General features: G+C 44.8%; 1 protein-coding gene across 5 annotated transcripts in view; it reads left to right on the top strand.

The window, feature by feature from the left end:
• Nucleotides 1-14619, top strand: part of cacna2d2a (calcium channel, voltage-dependent, alpha 2/delta subunit 2a) — a 1072053-nt gene that overhangs the window by 827642 nt on the left and 229792 nt on the right. For all 5 annotated transcript variants that reach the window (XM_063067752.1, XM_063067753.1, XM_063067751.1 and 2 more), the window contains 2 exons: nt 1260-1418; nt 2618-2725. In XM_063067752.1, the coding sequence (XP_062923822.1) occupies nt 1260-1418; nt 2618-2725 (267 nt within the window). The remainder of the gene's footprint in view (nt 1-1259; nt 1419-2617; nt 2726-14619) is intronic.

Here is a 14619-nt window from a genome sequence, read left to right as displayed (position 1 = left end):
CAAGCCCCGTTCCTCAGGTCTAGATCTTCAGGATCAATCCAGGGATCGCCAATGATAAAAAATGAAGAGCCTGATTATTAACCCAAATTCCAAGCCTCAAACTCCAATGACAGAACCCTGAGCACCAACCCTCAGGCCTCAAACTCTGCTCTCACCACCAGCCCTTGTCCTTGCTGCTCTGCTGGCCCAACATCAGATCAAGGAATTGAGCGTTATGGAGAACTGGCACAGCAGAAGAGTTGAGGCCAGCATAGACCAGCCATGATCATATTAGCTGGTTGGGCAGGCCTGAGGAGCAGGATGGCATTCCTCTGCTTCTACTTACTTATCTTATTGTGTGTAGGTGGCTGAAGGAAGAATCCTGGTGGAGTTGATGGATATGTGAGAAAGATGAGGTCCTGGGAAAATCATTAAGGGAATAAGACTCTGAGAGCCAACACTGATTTGTTGAGTGAGATGGCCTCTTTGTGTATCATTCAGTAAATCTGAGGAATATGACTGAGTTGCTGTGGGAGAGGGGAGAATGGTAATGCCGGCAACCATCCTGATGTTCACGCAGAAAGGGCAGATCATTGTCACTGAGACTATCGTTCTTCCTTCACCTCTTCCATTTCAGAAACGTCCCTAAGTCTCACTATTTGCCACCATGACAATCTTCAACCCCACCACTTTTGATCAAGTCTTGGTGACGTAATATTCCATATAAGACTCGCTGTCAAATTCTGATTCCCTTACTATGTTAAATTAGGTTGATTTTTAGGTTGAAGTGGACTTTTAAGTCCTTAACCAATCATTGTGTCATCATGTTATTAGGCACGGAAACACAGCCTTCGGTCCAACATATCTCTACTGACACAGGTGCCCTCTGGAGCTGAAACCATTTGTCTGAATTTGGTCCATATCCCAAAAAACCATCACATCCTAACCTTTTTATGCCATGAACCAGTACTATTTAACAAGGGGTCCATAGACCTCATGTTGAGAACCCTGCTCTAAACCTTTCTTATATGTGTATCTGTATCTTGTTTTACGGCAGTTGGCATCCAGCTTAATGGTGCATTACTGCAATTCTTATATGTGTAGCTGTCTCAGTGTCTTTTAATCCCCACATTAATTGGTTGATGAATAGTCATAAGGGTTTGGGCTGGTTTGCAATTGATCACTACATATTTCATTGGTTGTCAATTGGCCTAAGGTTGTGAAGACTTAGCTTATGCATTAGCTGGCTGCCTCACTTACATTGTTTATCTTATTCCCAGTTCACTAATGAAGCCAGTCCAGTGGCCTGCTTCAAGCAGCTTGTTCAAGCCAACGTCCGGAACAAGAAGCTTCTGAAGGATGGTGTACAAAGGATGAATGCCCAGGGAGTGACGGATTACAAGACAGGATTTCATTATGCATTTGATCAGCTGCTCAATGTGAGTAAAATCTGCTAGCTTGGAAAAGATCACAATGATGGATTTGATTGCAGGAGGGAAATTGGAGTCCTCTAGAGTGTTGTGGAGACCCAGTGACACTGCAGATCATTTACTCTGTAGAGTTCAGGTCAGCTCACCACAGACATTTCACTTAGACCTTCTTCATCTCCACTCCTACAGTCCTACCATCCACTTTTGTCTTGAAATCATTAACTGTTTCTGCATCTATCCCCCTCCTAGACAGTGTATTCCAGGTTGTTGTATTAGCAGGTTCCTGATCTGTGTCTCCCTCATGCCAGCAACTGATACCTACCTTAATTAAGCTGTAACATAATCCTGTTCACCGCCCTCAAATCTCCCCTCCACATCCAACACCAATACCCTAAAACAGAAAGGTCTACAAAACATAGTGGGTATAACCCAGTGCATCACAGGCAAATCCCTCCCTACAACTGAGCACATCTACAGAGAGCACTGACACAAGGAAGTAGTATCCATCATCAAGGGCCTCCACCATCCAGGCCATGCTGCCTTCTGAACAACTTACACAAAATGCTGGAGGATCTCAGCAGGCCAGGCAGCAGCTATGGAAAAGAGTGAACAGTCGGCGTTTTGGGCTGAGACCCTTCATCAGGACTGGAAAACAAGAGGAGAAGTCAGAGTAAAAAGGTAGGGGGAGAGGAGGAAGAAGGACAAGGTGGTAGGTGATAGGTGAAACCAAGAGGATGGAAGGAGCAAAGTAAAGAGCTGGGAAGTTGATTGGTGAAAGAGGTAAAGGGCTGGAGAAGGTGGAATCTGATAGGGTTTCCAGTAGAAGTGTTTGAGGCAGGTTTGATATTATTATTTAAAGAAAAACTGGATAGGTATATGGACTGGAAAGGAATGGAGGGTTATGGGCTGGGTGCAGGTCGGTGGGACTAGGTGAGAATAAGAGTTCGGCACAGACTAGAAGGGCTGAGATGGCCTGTTTCCGTGCTGTAATTGTTATATGGTTAAATCAGTGCTAACTACCCTAACAATGATTATTATGATGTTAAATGCCCCAACTAGTGACTTGTTATAGTGTCAATAATCCTATTATTCACAGGTTAGTTGGCACTACAGACAGTCATTGCTGTGATGATGAACAGTGTTAGAATGGGAATCATCAACAATTGATTTTTTTTGGTTAACATTCTATTCTCATCTGTCCTTTGCAGACGACTTCAATTCGAGCAAACTGCAACAAGATGATAATGATGTTCACAGATGGCGGAGAGGATCGAGCTCAGGATGTCTTCGAGAAACACAATTGGCCCAATAAGACAGTGAGTAAACGTGCATCATTAATAACTTTAAGCCACATCATTAAACTGCCAAACACAGAGCCCAGCCTGGAGCAGCTGTGTACGATCACTCTGTGTAGTGATCTGAAGAGCAAAATCAGAGAGGTGGAGACACACCCCGGCCCCAGTGAAAGAAAACCTCTGCTATACGCTGTATCGGAAATGGGCCAGTTTGATCTCTGGGACAAGTTAAGAACATAGAACTGTAGCATAGGAACAGGCTGTTAGCCTACGATGCTGTGCCAATCTAAACAGACTAGTGATTAACTGCCGAACTAAACTAGTTCTTTCTGCCTACATATGACCATTCTATCCATTCTCTGCATATTTGTGTGCCTTTCTAAGACTCACATAAGCATTTCTATCAACTTGCCTCAACCACCAGCTGGCAACATATTCCAAGCACAAACCAATCTCTGTGTAAAAAATCTTGCTCCATTCATCTCACCCTAAATATATGCACTCTAGTATCAGACATTTTGACCCCACCTGTCTCCTTTATGTACATTTCTCATAGTCTCATGAGATCACCTCTTAATCTCACTCCACCAGAGAAAATTACCCAGGTTTTGTCAATCCTCTCCTTATAGCAAATGCCTTCTAATCCAGGCAACCTCTCCTGCAGCCTCTCCAAAGCCTCCATATCCTTCCTTTAATGGGGTGAGCAGAATTGAATGCAGCAGTCCAGATGTGGTCTAACTTGAACTTTATAAAGCTGCAACATAGCTTCTTGACTCATCAACTCCCAGTCTGCATCGGGTCTCGCCAATATATAGAACAGGGGTCCCCAACATTTTTTTGCACTGCGGACCGGTTTAATATTGACAATATTCTTGCGGACCAGCTGACCAGGGGCTGGGGTGGGGGGGGGGGGGTAGGGTTGCCAATGGACAAGAGTAGCAGTCAAATACATTGTGTTTACCCCGAGAAAGACTACCATGACCATGAAGCCTTGCGCGGGCACCTATGTGCGCATGCATGTACGTGCCCATTTTTTTCTACAAATTGTTTTTGGCAATTCTGTTCAGTGAAACTACACTGTACATACGTCATTTCTACTCTATATAGGCTGTGTATTTATCATATCATTCCTGCTTTTACTATATGTTAGTGTTATTTTAGGCTTTATGTAACACAGCACATGAATATAGTGATAAGTCAATTATAAGTCACTTATAAGTCAATAGCATCATAACATTCTAAGTAACGTTTAGATATTAAATACACAGCGCATATTTTCCTCGTATGAACATATAAAATCATTGCAACACACCAATATCGCTGAATCAGTGGGAGCCCTGGGCTTGTTTCCCTGCAACAAGACGGTCCCATCGAGGGATGATGGGAGACAGCATTAACACAGTGATACTCGAAGGGGGTTCCTTATGTCCAGTCTATTCCGCAATTTAATTTTCGTTGCATTCATTGCAGAAAACTCCGCTTCGCAGAAATATGTTGGAAATGGAAGCAACGTTTTCAGTGATTTCGTGGCTATCTCAGGATATTTAGCCTTGACTTTGATCCAGAATGCTGGCAGAGATATTATGTCAAACATATTTTTCAGCCCGCTGTCATTTGCAAGCTCGAGGAGTTGATCTTCTTCCCGCGCTGACATGGATGACGCGTGCGTAATGACCGCGCGTGCATTCAAGTTCAACAGTGGGTGTGGCAGAGAATGAGGAAAGGTGCAGCTGACTCGTATTGTTTCATATCGCCAAATCATATCGTTTCCTCGTGGCCTGGTAGCACATGCTTTGCGGCCTGGTACCAGTCCGCGGCCCGGTGGATGGAGACCACTGATCTAGAAGGCCGCATCGGGAGCACCACACACATTATATCACCACAGCCGACTCACAGGTGAAGTATCGCCTCACCTGAAAGGACTGTCTGGGGCCCTGAATGGCGGTGAGGGAGGAAGTGTAAGGGCATGTGTAGCACTTGTTCTGCTTACAAGGATAAGTGCCAGGAGGGAGATCGGTGGGAAGGGATGGGGGGTCGAATGGACAAGGGAGTCGTGTAGGGAGCGATCCCTGCGGAAAGCAGAAAGTGGGGGGGGGGAGGGAAAGATGTGCTTAGTGGTGGGATCCCATTGGAGGTGGTGGAAGTTATTATATATTGGACCCGGAGGATGGTGGGGTGGTAGGTGAGGACAAGGGGAACCCTATTCCTAGTGGGGTACGGGAGGAAGAGTGAGAGCAGACGTGCGTGAAATGGGGGAGATGCGTTTGAGAGCAGAGTTGATGGTGGAGGAAGGTGTGACGAAAGACCAAGTTATCAGAAGATTGATGCTGATGAGAGAGATAAGAGAGACAAAAGGGAGAAGTGTTCAAAATGTTAATGAAAAATGAGAGAGAATAACGAAAAGAGACATAGTTCCGAGTATTGACAGACCGGTTGCTTTGAATCTGAACTGTTTGAAGTTTGATGGACAGGCGATACCCCAGCAGGGGGATAAAAGGAACAGGTTCGCTAAGGCAAGACAGACACCACGAGATCACGAGATAACGAGACCCTGGAAGTGCGGTGTGCTCCCACAAGTTGGTAGGAGTTTGGAGGTCTGGTCGCAGGACCGACCATAGATGCACAGGGTGAAAAGGTACGATCGGCGGGAACCTGGTGTGTGTGTCCGCCCTTGCCTGGGTGCCGGGTTCACCGCGTAAGAACGATCGTATCCGGAATGGAGGGGTCACAGTCGGTGACCTCAGAAGACATTAAAAAGGGCTCGCCCGAAAGCTAACTGCGAGGAATATCAAAGATCTGTTTGAATCTGATTTGCATATCATCATTCGCTCTCTCTCTCTCTCTCTCCAACGGCGCAACAGCGATTACTGCGAACTGTACTAAGCTGAACTGAACTCTGCGTCACTTGAGACTGATCATTTTACCCCTAGACTGCGATAGAGCTTGATTGATTCCTATTATCCTAGTTCTGTGCACATGTGTGTTTTATCATTGCTAACCCGTTGCATTTATATCCTTACGATTAGAGTACTGTGTTACTTATTTCTTTAATAAAACATGCTTAGTTCCAGTAATCCAGACTCCAACTAAGTGGTCCATTTCTGCTGGTTTGGCAACCCAGTTACGGGGTACGTAACAAAGGGAAGCTCCTTTCTTTAAAAAAGGAGGACATCTCCCTCATCCTGGAATGAAAAGCCTCATCCTGAGAGCAGATGCAGTGGAGACGGAGGAACTGCGAGAAGGGGATGGCATTTTTGCAAGAGACAGGGTGGGAAGAGGAATAGTCCAGGTAGCTGTGAGAGTCTGTAGGCGTAACCTTCCAATCCTACATCACTTCTTTCTAATGATTTGATTTCATTTTCTACCAACAGAGCAACCCCATTCCCTCTCCTTTCCTGCCTATCTTTTTGGTACAAGCTGTATCCTTGTACATTAAGCTCCCAGCTATAATCTTTCAGCCATGATTCAGTGATGCCTACAACATCATACCTGCCAATCTGCAACAGTGCTTCAAGTTCATCTACCTTATTCCATGTACTGCACACATTCAGATACAACACCTTCAGTCCTGTATTCACCCTTTTCGAATATGTCGCACCATGCTCAACCTTTTGATGCCTAACTTTATCTGAGGTCTTACCAACAACCTCTCCACTAACTGTTCTGGCCTCTGGTTCCCATCCCCCTGTAACTCTTGTTTAAACCCCACTGTGCAGCATTAACAAACTTTCCACTAGGATATTAGTTCCCCTCCAGTTCAGGTGCAAACTGTCCCTGCTATACAGGTCCCACCTTCCCTGGAAGAGAGCCCAATGACCCAAAACTCTTATGCCCTCCCTCCTACACCAACTCCGTATCCACATATTAAGCTACATAATCTTCCTAGTTCTAGCCTCACTGGCATGTGGGCAGGCAGCAATCCTGAGATCACAACCCTGGAGGTCTCTTGCCCTTTAACTTGGTACCTAATTCCCTGAAGTCCCTATGCAGAACCTCGGCACTCTTTTCTTCCCATATCATGGAGCACGACTTCTGGCTGTTCACCCTCCCACTTTAGAATGCTTAGGACTCAATATCCTGGACGCTGGCTTGGGCAGCAACACACCATTCGGGAATCTCGTTCTCGCTCACAGAACCTCCTGTCCGTTCCCTTAACTAAAAAATCCTGGATCACCATAACTTACCTCTTCTTCCCCCTATCCATCTGAGTCACAGGGGCGGACTCGGTGCCAGAGTCTCAACCACTGGGACTTTCCCGTGTTAGGTCATCTCCCCACCCACCCAACAGTATCCAAAGTGATATACCTATTGTTCAGGGGGATGGCCATAGGGGTATTCTGCACTGTCTCCATAACCCCTTTCCCCTTCCTGACTGTCACCCAGTTTCCTGTGTCCTGAACCTTGGGTGTAACTACCTCTCTGAATGTCCTATCACTCCTTCAGCCTCCCGAATGATCCGGAGTTCATCCAGTTCCAGCTCCAACTCTTCAACACAGAGTGTTAGAAGCTGCAACTGGATGCACTTCTCACTTTGTAGTGGTCAGGGACACTGGGGGTCTCCCTACCTTCCCACACCCGCCTTCCCATGTCCCGCAAGAGAAGAATCGCACTATCTTGTCTGTAATCTCTATCTAGCTAAGCAGATATATAAAAGAGAAGGAAAAATACTTGAGCTTTGCTTACTCTGAGTGAGGCCTTGAAGAACTAAAGCCTTACTATTACCACTCAGTCGACAGCCACTGCAAAGATTGCTACTGCGCATACCTCTGCCTTCCTTTAATTTGCTCTTACTAATTAATTCCAAATGCTGATTAGCCATCGCTCAAAGATTACGCTGCTGTGAATTGCTCCTGCCTTTTATTTTATCCTCGGGCAGTGGACCTGATTGAATTCCTCTCCTCTCCAAACTTCCAATGTCCGGATTGGCCACTGGTCAACGCTCTATTACACTGCCACAAACCGCTCCTGCCTTTTATCCTTGGGTGGTTTCACATGTATGGATTAAGAAGCTGGAGTAAAATAAACCTCTCGTTCAGCAAAGCAACCAGAACAATTCCCTAGACAAGTTTTATCAAAGTATTGAAGCCAAGAAGAGGAATTGATTAAGTGGCTCTGTGAAAATCCTGACAACGAGGTCATGTTCTGCGAGCAGACAGCCAAGTTAGATTCCAGCCCGCCGCGGCTCTCACTACACTGCTCAGTTCAGCCTGGGGAGTTGCACTTACATCCACGCAAATCACCTCGCTGACATTGTCAACAGCTGAGCTTTCAAATACTTTTATTATTTTATCAATTATTTCTGCATTTGTAATTATTTAAATCTCTTTCAACTCTTCTTAAATGTCTCATCATCAGAGATGTTAAGAACAGTTATGAAGGTCTCTAACCACAGTGAACAATTAAACAGTTACTCGGCAGTTCAGAGGCCAGGAGACCCACAGTCAAATCTGTTAATGTCCACCACACTCTGCTGGATAGCCGCAGTTCCCAGACCAGCATGCAACGTGCAGCCGGGAAATTCAGCATGTCCACAATGATTCTCACCAATTTTTACTAATGCACCACAGAAAGCACCCAACACCTCTGCTTGAACCTGCAGAGTTGTGAACACAACACAATCTATCACACAGATCACTCTGCCCTTTATTGACTCCTTTTCCACTTCCCACTGCTGCAAGAAAGCAGCCAACGTAAAAGACCCCTCCTATCCCCATCATTCCATCTTCTGCCCCCTCCCATTGAGGAAAAGATACAAACCCTGAGAACACATACCCACACACGAGGAAATCTGCAGATGCTGGAATTTCAAGTAACACACATAAAAGTTGCTGGTGAATGCAGCAGGCCAGGCAGCATCTCTAGGAAGAGATACAGTCGACATTTCGGGCCGAGACCCTTTGTCAGGACCAACTGAAAGAAGAGCTAGTAAGAGATTTGAAAGTGGGAGGGGGAGGGGAAGATCTGAAATGATAGGAGAAGACAGGAGGGGGAGGGATGGAGCCAAGAGCTGGACAGGTGATTGGCAAAAGGGATATGAGAGGATCATGGGACAGGAAGCCTAGGGAGAAAGGAAAGGGGGAGGGGGGGAAACCCGAAGATGGGCAAGGGGTATAGTGAGGGAGTCAGAGGGAGAAAAAGGAGAGAGAGAAAAAGAGTGTGTGTATATAAATAAATAACGGATGGGGTACGAGGGGGAGGTGGGACACTAGCGGAAGTTTGAGAAGTCAATGTTCATGCCATCAGGTTGGAGGCTACCCAGACGGAATATAAGGTGTTGTTTGTCCGACCTGAGTGTGGCTTCATCTTGACAGTAGAGGAGGCCGTGGATAGACATATCAGACTGAGAATGGGACGTGGAATTAAAATGTGTGGCCACTGGGAGATCCTGCTTTCTCTGGCGGACAGAGCATAGGTGTTCAGCAAAACTATCTCCCAGTCTGCGTCATGTCTTGCCAATATATAGAAGGCCACATCGGGAGCACCGGACGCAGTATATCACCCCAGCCGACTTACAGGTGAAGTGTCGCCTCACCTGGAAGGACTATCTGGGGCCCTGAATTGTGCTGAGGGAGGAAGTGTAAGGGCATGTGTAGCACTTGTTCCGCTTACAAGCATAAGTGCCGGGAGGGAGATCGGTGGGGAGGGTTGGCAGGGACGAATGGACAAGGGAGTCGCATAGGGAACACATACCCACAGCTGCCAGTCTTTTGAATAGAGCTCTCATAAGCAAAAAGCTGAAGTCTTGATCTTCAGACCATTGGCCTTGTACTTTGCTTACCTGCACTACACTTTTTCTGAAACTGTAACACTTTACTCTATGTTATCTTTTTCTTTTTGCTACCTCAAAGTATTGAATAATTTGCTTGGTTGGCACACAGACCTTTTCACTGTATCTTGGTACATGTGACAACAGCAAACCAATAATAGCCAATACTAATAGCATTACAAAACAATAAGCACAAAGGTTCCAGCAGGATCTGGTCTTTCGACTCATTGTATTCCCTCTCTGTATCCTTCAACATCTCACTGTTCTGTTCATTTCCAGTACAATTTAGTACTCATCCAGTCTAATACAATCTTCCCCTTCAATACCAACTCTCTTGCCCATTCCTAAAGTGGTTAATATCCCCATATTTTTATCTCATTTGCCTGGTCATTCCTACATTCTTAGTCTTCCACCTCCTCGCCTCATTTTTCAACTCATTCGCCATATGCACAGCCACCCCTCCAATGTAATCACGTTCTCCTTGATGCTTCCCAAACTCACTGCTATCCAGTCAATCTGAGCTCACCACCAGTCTTACTTATTCTCATTTCAGGATCTGGCCTCTGTTGGTAAGGGCAGCATCTACTGGCCATCCCAAAGTGCCCCTAAGCTGAGGCCATTTCAAGGGTGGGACTCATATGGACATAGAACAGTACAGCAATGGACAGGCCACCCAGCCCGTGATGTTGTACCAAACTTAATGTCAGTTTATACTAAATGTCCCCCTCTTGTGTTTTATCGATTTCCCTCAATTCCTTTCATATTCACGTGCCTATCTAAAAGCCTCTGAAACTCCACCAAAATTCCTGATTTCACTATTTCCCCTGGTAACTTATTCCAGGTGTCTCCCACTCTCTGCATAAATCTCACCCCTCATGTCACCGTTAAACTTCCTCTCCTAAGCTTAAAAGCATTTTCTCTCATGATTGACATTTCTACCATGGGGAGAGTTTCTGACTCTCTATCCTATGCTTTTCATAATGTTAAAAACCTCTAACAGATCTCCCCTGAGCCTCTAACATCCTAGGGTGAACAGCCAATGTCCATTTGATCATCCCTTATAGCTCATACCCTCAAAATCCAGACTGCGTCCTGGTAAACATCTACTGCACCCTCTCTACAATCTCCACATCCTTCCTATAATGAGGTGACCAGAACTGCATGCAATACTTTTAATACAGTTTGACTAAAGTTTTGTATCAGAATGAGATTCGTGCAAAAGAAGGAATTAATGAGGTACAGTTCATGGGTTCATGGACCATTCAGAAATCTGATGGCAGAGAGGAAGGAGCTGTTCCTAAAACATTGAGTGTGAGTCTTCGGGTTCCTACACCTCCACCATGATAGTAGCAATGAAAAGAGGACATGTCCCGGATGATAAGGTTCCTGAGTGAGGGATGTTGCCTACTTGAGGCATTGCCTCTTGAAGATGTCTTCGATGCTGGTGAGGGTTGTGCCCTTGAGAGAGCTAGCTGAGCCTATAAACCTCTGCATCATCTTGCAATCATGTGCGCTGGAGCCTCCATACCAGACAGTAATGCTCTCTGAGACACAGAACATGTGGTTGTCAGATGTTGTGTGGGTTCGCACTGGCATAGTAATGTTCACCCTTTCAAAGTGTGTATAAGAAGCATTGAGCTCATCAGAGAGAGGGTTATCACTGCCATTTTTGTTTTTGTTCTCTTTAGAAAGTAACGGCATGCAAACCCTGCCACAGCTGTTATGTATTTGATTGTATATCTAGTTTCACTCAGAGTTGCCTTTTCGTTGTCACAATGACCCTCCATAGGTCATACTTAGACTTACTGTATTCTGGATAGCCGGTTTTGAACGCTATAGATCTAGCCCTCAGCAGACTATGTATCTCCTATCTGCTGCAGCATGACTTCCTTAGTCTTCTACTCATCAAACCTACCAATGTCATGGACCTTCTTCATCACCTTTCCCGTTTGTGTAGCCACTTTCATTAGATTGTGGGGTTCAGTGCTATTAAGGGGTCTACCATTAACTGTATACTTTCTTCTTTCATTTGACCACCCAAACTACGACACCTCACACTTACCCAGTAAAGCTCCATCTGCCTCTTCTCTTCCCATACCTATAACCACTGCATCTCACTATATTTTTTGATAGTCCTTGTACTATAACTCCAAAACATAAAACTATCTGAAAGAAAAGCACGGGAGCCAGGAGACATGTGTCTGCTTCATTTTATTTTAGTGAAGTGCACATATATGATATCCTAGTGTAATGATGTAGGTCCTTCGTGTACATACTTCATACTTATAACCATAATAAATTATGTAAACAAAGAAAGCTTAATCAAACAATATTACTCAAATATACTGAAATATTAAATACACAGCATTCCTTTCTGCTGAGTTATAAACTCCAACTCAATATAGAATACATTTCAACTTATAGACATATATGTATGCACAGTATACTATATAATACATCTCCTACATAGACATCCACGGTGTAGTAAATTTTAAATTGTTCCATTCAAGCTGAAAGATTTCTTACTCTTGTGGGATGTTGTTTTTCCTGACAAGGAGGATCACTCTGCTTGGCAGGTGAGACTTGTGAATATGAAACAACCTCAGTTCTGTAGCCTCCCTTGTGGTGGTGGTAGGAGTTGACTCTGGGACTGCAGGACGTGGTTCTGACAGCACTGGGCACAGTTTTTCTCCAACAATTGACTGTTTCCTCAACTGATCAATGTGTCATCTCCAGATGACATCAGACACAATCTCCACTGTGTGAGTGGTCCAGTTCTGTCCTTAATCTTTCCAAGTTCCCACTTTTGATCACCTCTGTGATCCCTCACCAGTCCAGGAGTGAAACATTGAACCTTCTTGTTTGCGGAGCCCTCAATTTGTCTCAATTGTTTGTCCTGCATTCTCCTTCTGAGATTGGGTTTGAGGAGGTCCAAGCACGTCCCTTGTAACACAGGGGACAACCCAGGAACAGTATAGTCGATGAGCTGATGGTTGTGGAGCGTGCTGTATCGCAATAAACAAAGAGGAAATCGGACAGCTTCTGATTCAGAGTTAGTGAAGTGTGTACAGCTGACATTGCTTGCAGTACGTTCATTAGACTCTGGACAAACCTTTCGACCAAGCCATTTGTAGCTGGGTGGTATGGTGTAGACATAATATGTCTTATTCCATTCATTTTCAGGATTGACCAAAACTTTTCTGCCACAAACTGTGATTGATTATCACTAAGTGTTCTGGAACACCTGTCCTTAAGAAGGAGCTTTTCAACACAGCAACAGTGTCAAGGCTGTAGCGAAGGCTACTAGGAAAATTGCTGGCCACTTTGCAGCTGTATCACCACGACCAAGAAATTTGTGCCCATGGATTGTCTTGCAAAATCTACATGAATCCTCTGCCAGGGCAATGGAGGCTATTCCCAGAGATGGTGGGGTGCTGATCTTGGCATCTTCCAAATGTGTCGACATCCTTAACAGCTGCTCAATCTGCTAATCTATCGCAGGCCACCAGACAAAGCCTTGAGCCAGTGCTTTCATTTACCACACTTAGATGACTGGCATATAGTTCCTCCTATACTTCAGCTCTCAGCTTGGATGGTACAATAACTCAATCCCCACATGAGGTAACCCAGTCAAAAGCAAGTTCATCCTGGTGCCCGTAAAAATGGAGGAGCTGGAATTTCTGCTGCACATCCAGCCATTTTGGGTGACCATGTAGACCTGAGACACTGTGGGTTCTTTTCTAGTTTCCCTTTGGATCATCGCTGCCGTAATAAGGAGATTTTCAATGTGCTTCAGGGAGAACACGTCAAGAGGAGTGTCCTCTTTTGTAAATTTTTCAGTTATTTCCTTTCCAAGGGGAAATGGGACAAACTATAATGATTAGTTGTCCTCTTGATTTCAATCTTGAGCCCATCTCTGCATTTGTGCTGCTGCTCTTAGTGGGACACCCTTCTGTGGATTGAAAATGGACACAAGTGGTTGATGATCAGTAAATTCTCTCCCATGCAAGTCCTGGTTGAAATGTTTTACACCCCAAACCAGACTCAAGGTCTCTCTGACAATCTGTGCGTAATTTTTCTCTGCAGCAGTAAGAGAACATGGTGCAAAGGCTGTGAGGTGTTCACTTCCATCACTCATAACATGTGATATAAAAACAATTATACCATAAGGCAAGGTGTCACAGGAAAGACACTGGACAATGTGCATCTTAATGTGTGAGTACAGTGTCTGACATCGCCATTTCCTTTGTCTTTTGGAAAGCCACCTCATACTTGCCATTTCTTCCAATCTGTAGTGATGAGTTCAAGGGGTGGAGCACAGTAGCCAGGTTTGACAGGAACCTGTTATAGTAATTGACACATCCTAGAAAGGACCACATCTCTGACACATCCTTGGCCTTGGGGCATCCATCACTACCGGAATTTTCTCAACACATTTGTGTAATCTTGTGCATCAATGGTGTGACCACAGTGAGTGATGCTTGGTTTAAAGAATTCACACACGTTGTGTCATGCTCTGAGCCCATAATCTTCTAATCTTTTTAACATGGTCTTGAGAATTAGAAGGTGTTCCTTGTCATCCTTACTGGTAAAAATAATGTCATCTAGTTAACACTGATTGCCTGGGCAGCCTTGGAGCACCTGGGCCATAGCCTTTTGTGAGTGTTTATGGTGAGAAATAGTTTGAACTCTTTTTCCGTCTCCATCCTCAGCTAAGTCCACTGTGCTGAAGTGTTTTCCTCCAGAAAGATTTGAAAAGATATCCTCTGTTCTGGGCAAGGGTATCAATCTGCTTCCAGTAATAGTTTGATGATGACTTTAAAATCACCATAGATCCAGTCAGACCCATTTTTCTTGGCTACTGAGACCACTGGCATTGTCCATGGGTTCCAGTCAACCTTGGAAAGAAATCCTTCAGCTACCATGTGATCTAGCTCACTCTCCACTTTATCATTGATGGCATAAGGAAGCAGATGGGCTTTGTTAAACTTGGGTGTGGTATTTTCACTCAGCACTATTTTACCCTTGATATGTTTGAGTTTTTCAATGCCATCCTTGAAGACTGTTGTGGGTTCATCCACTACCTTTTTAATTCGCTTTCAGTTGACACTATTGCAGTGGATGTGTCATTCAAGTAAGACCATGAGAC

Source organism: Mobula hypostoma, chromosome 15 (assembly GCF_963921235.1).
Source record: "Mobula hypostoma chromosome 15, sMobHyp1.1, whole genome shotgun sequence".
Lineage (NCBI taxonomy): Eukaryota > Metazoa > Chordata > Chondrichthyes > Myliobatiformes > Myliobatidae > Mobula > Mobula hypostoma.
Note: the sequence above shows the minus strand (reverse complement) of the source record. Positions and strands in the feature narration are given on the sequence as shown.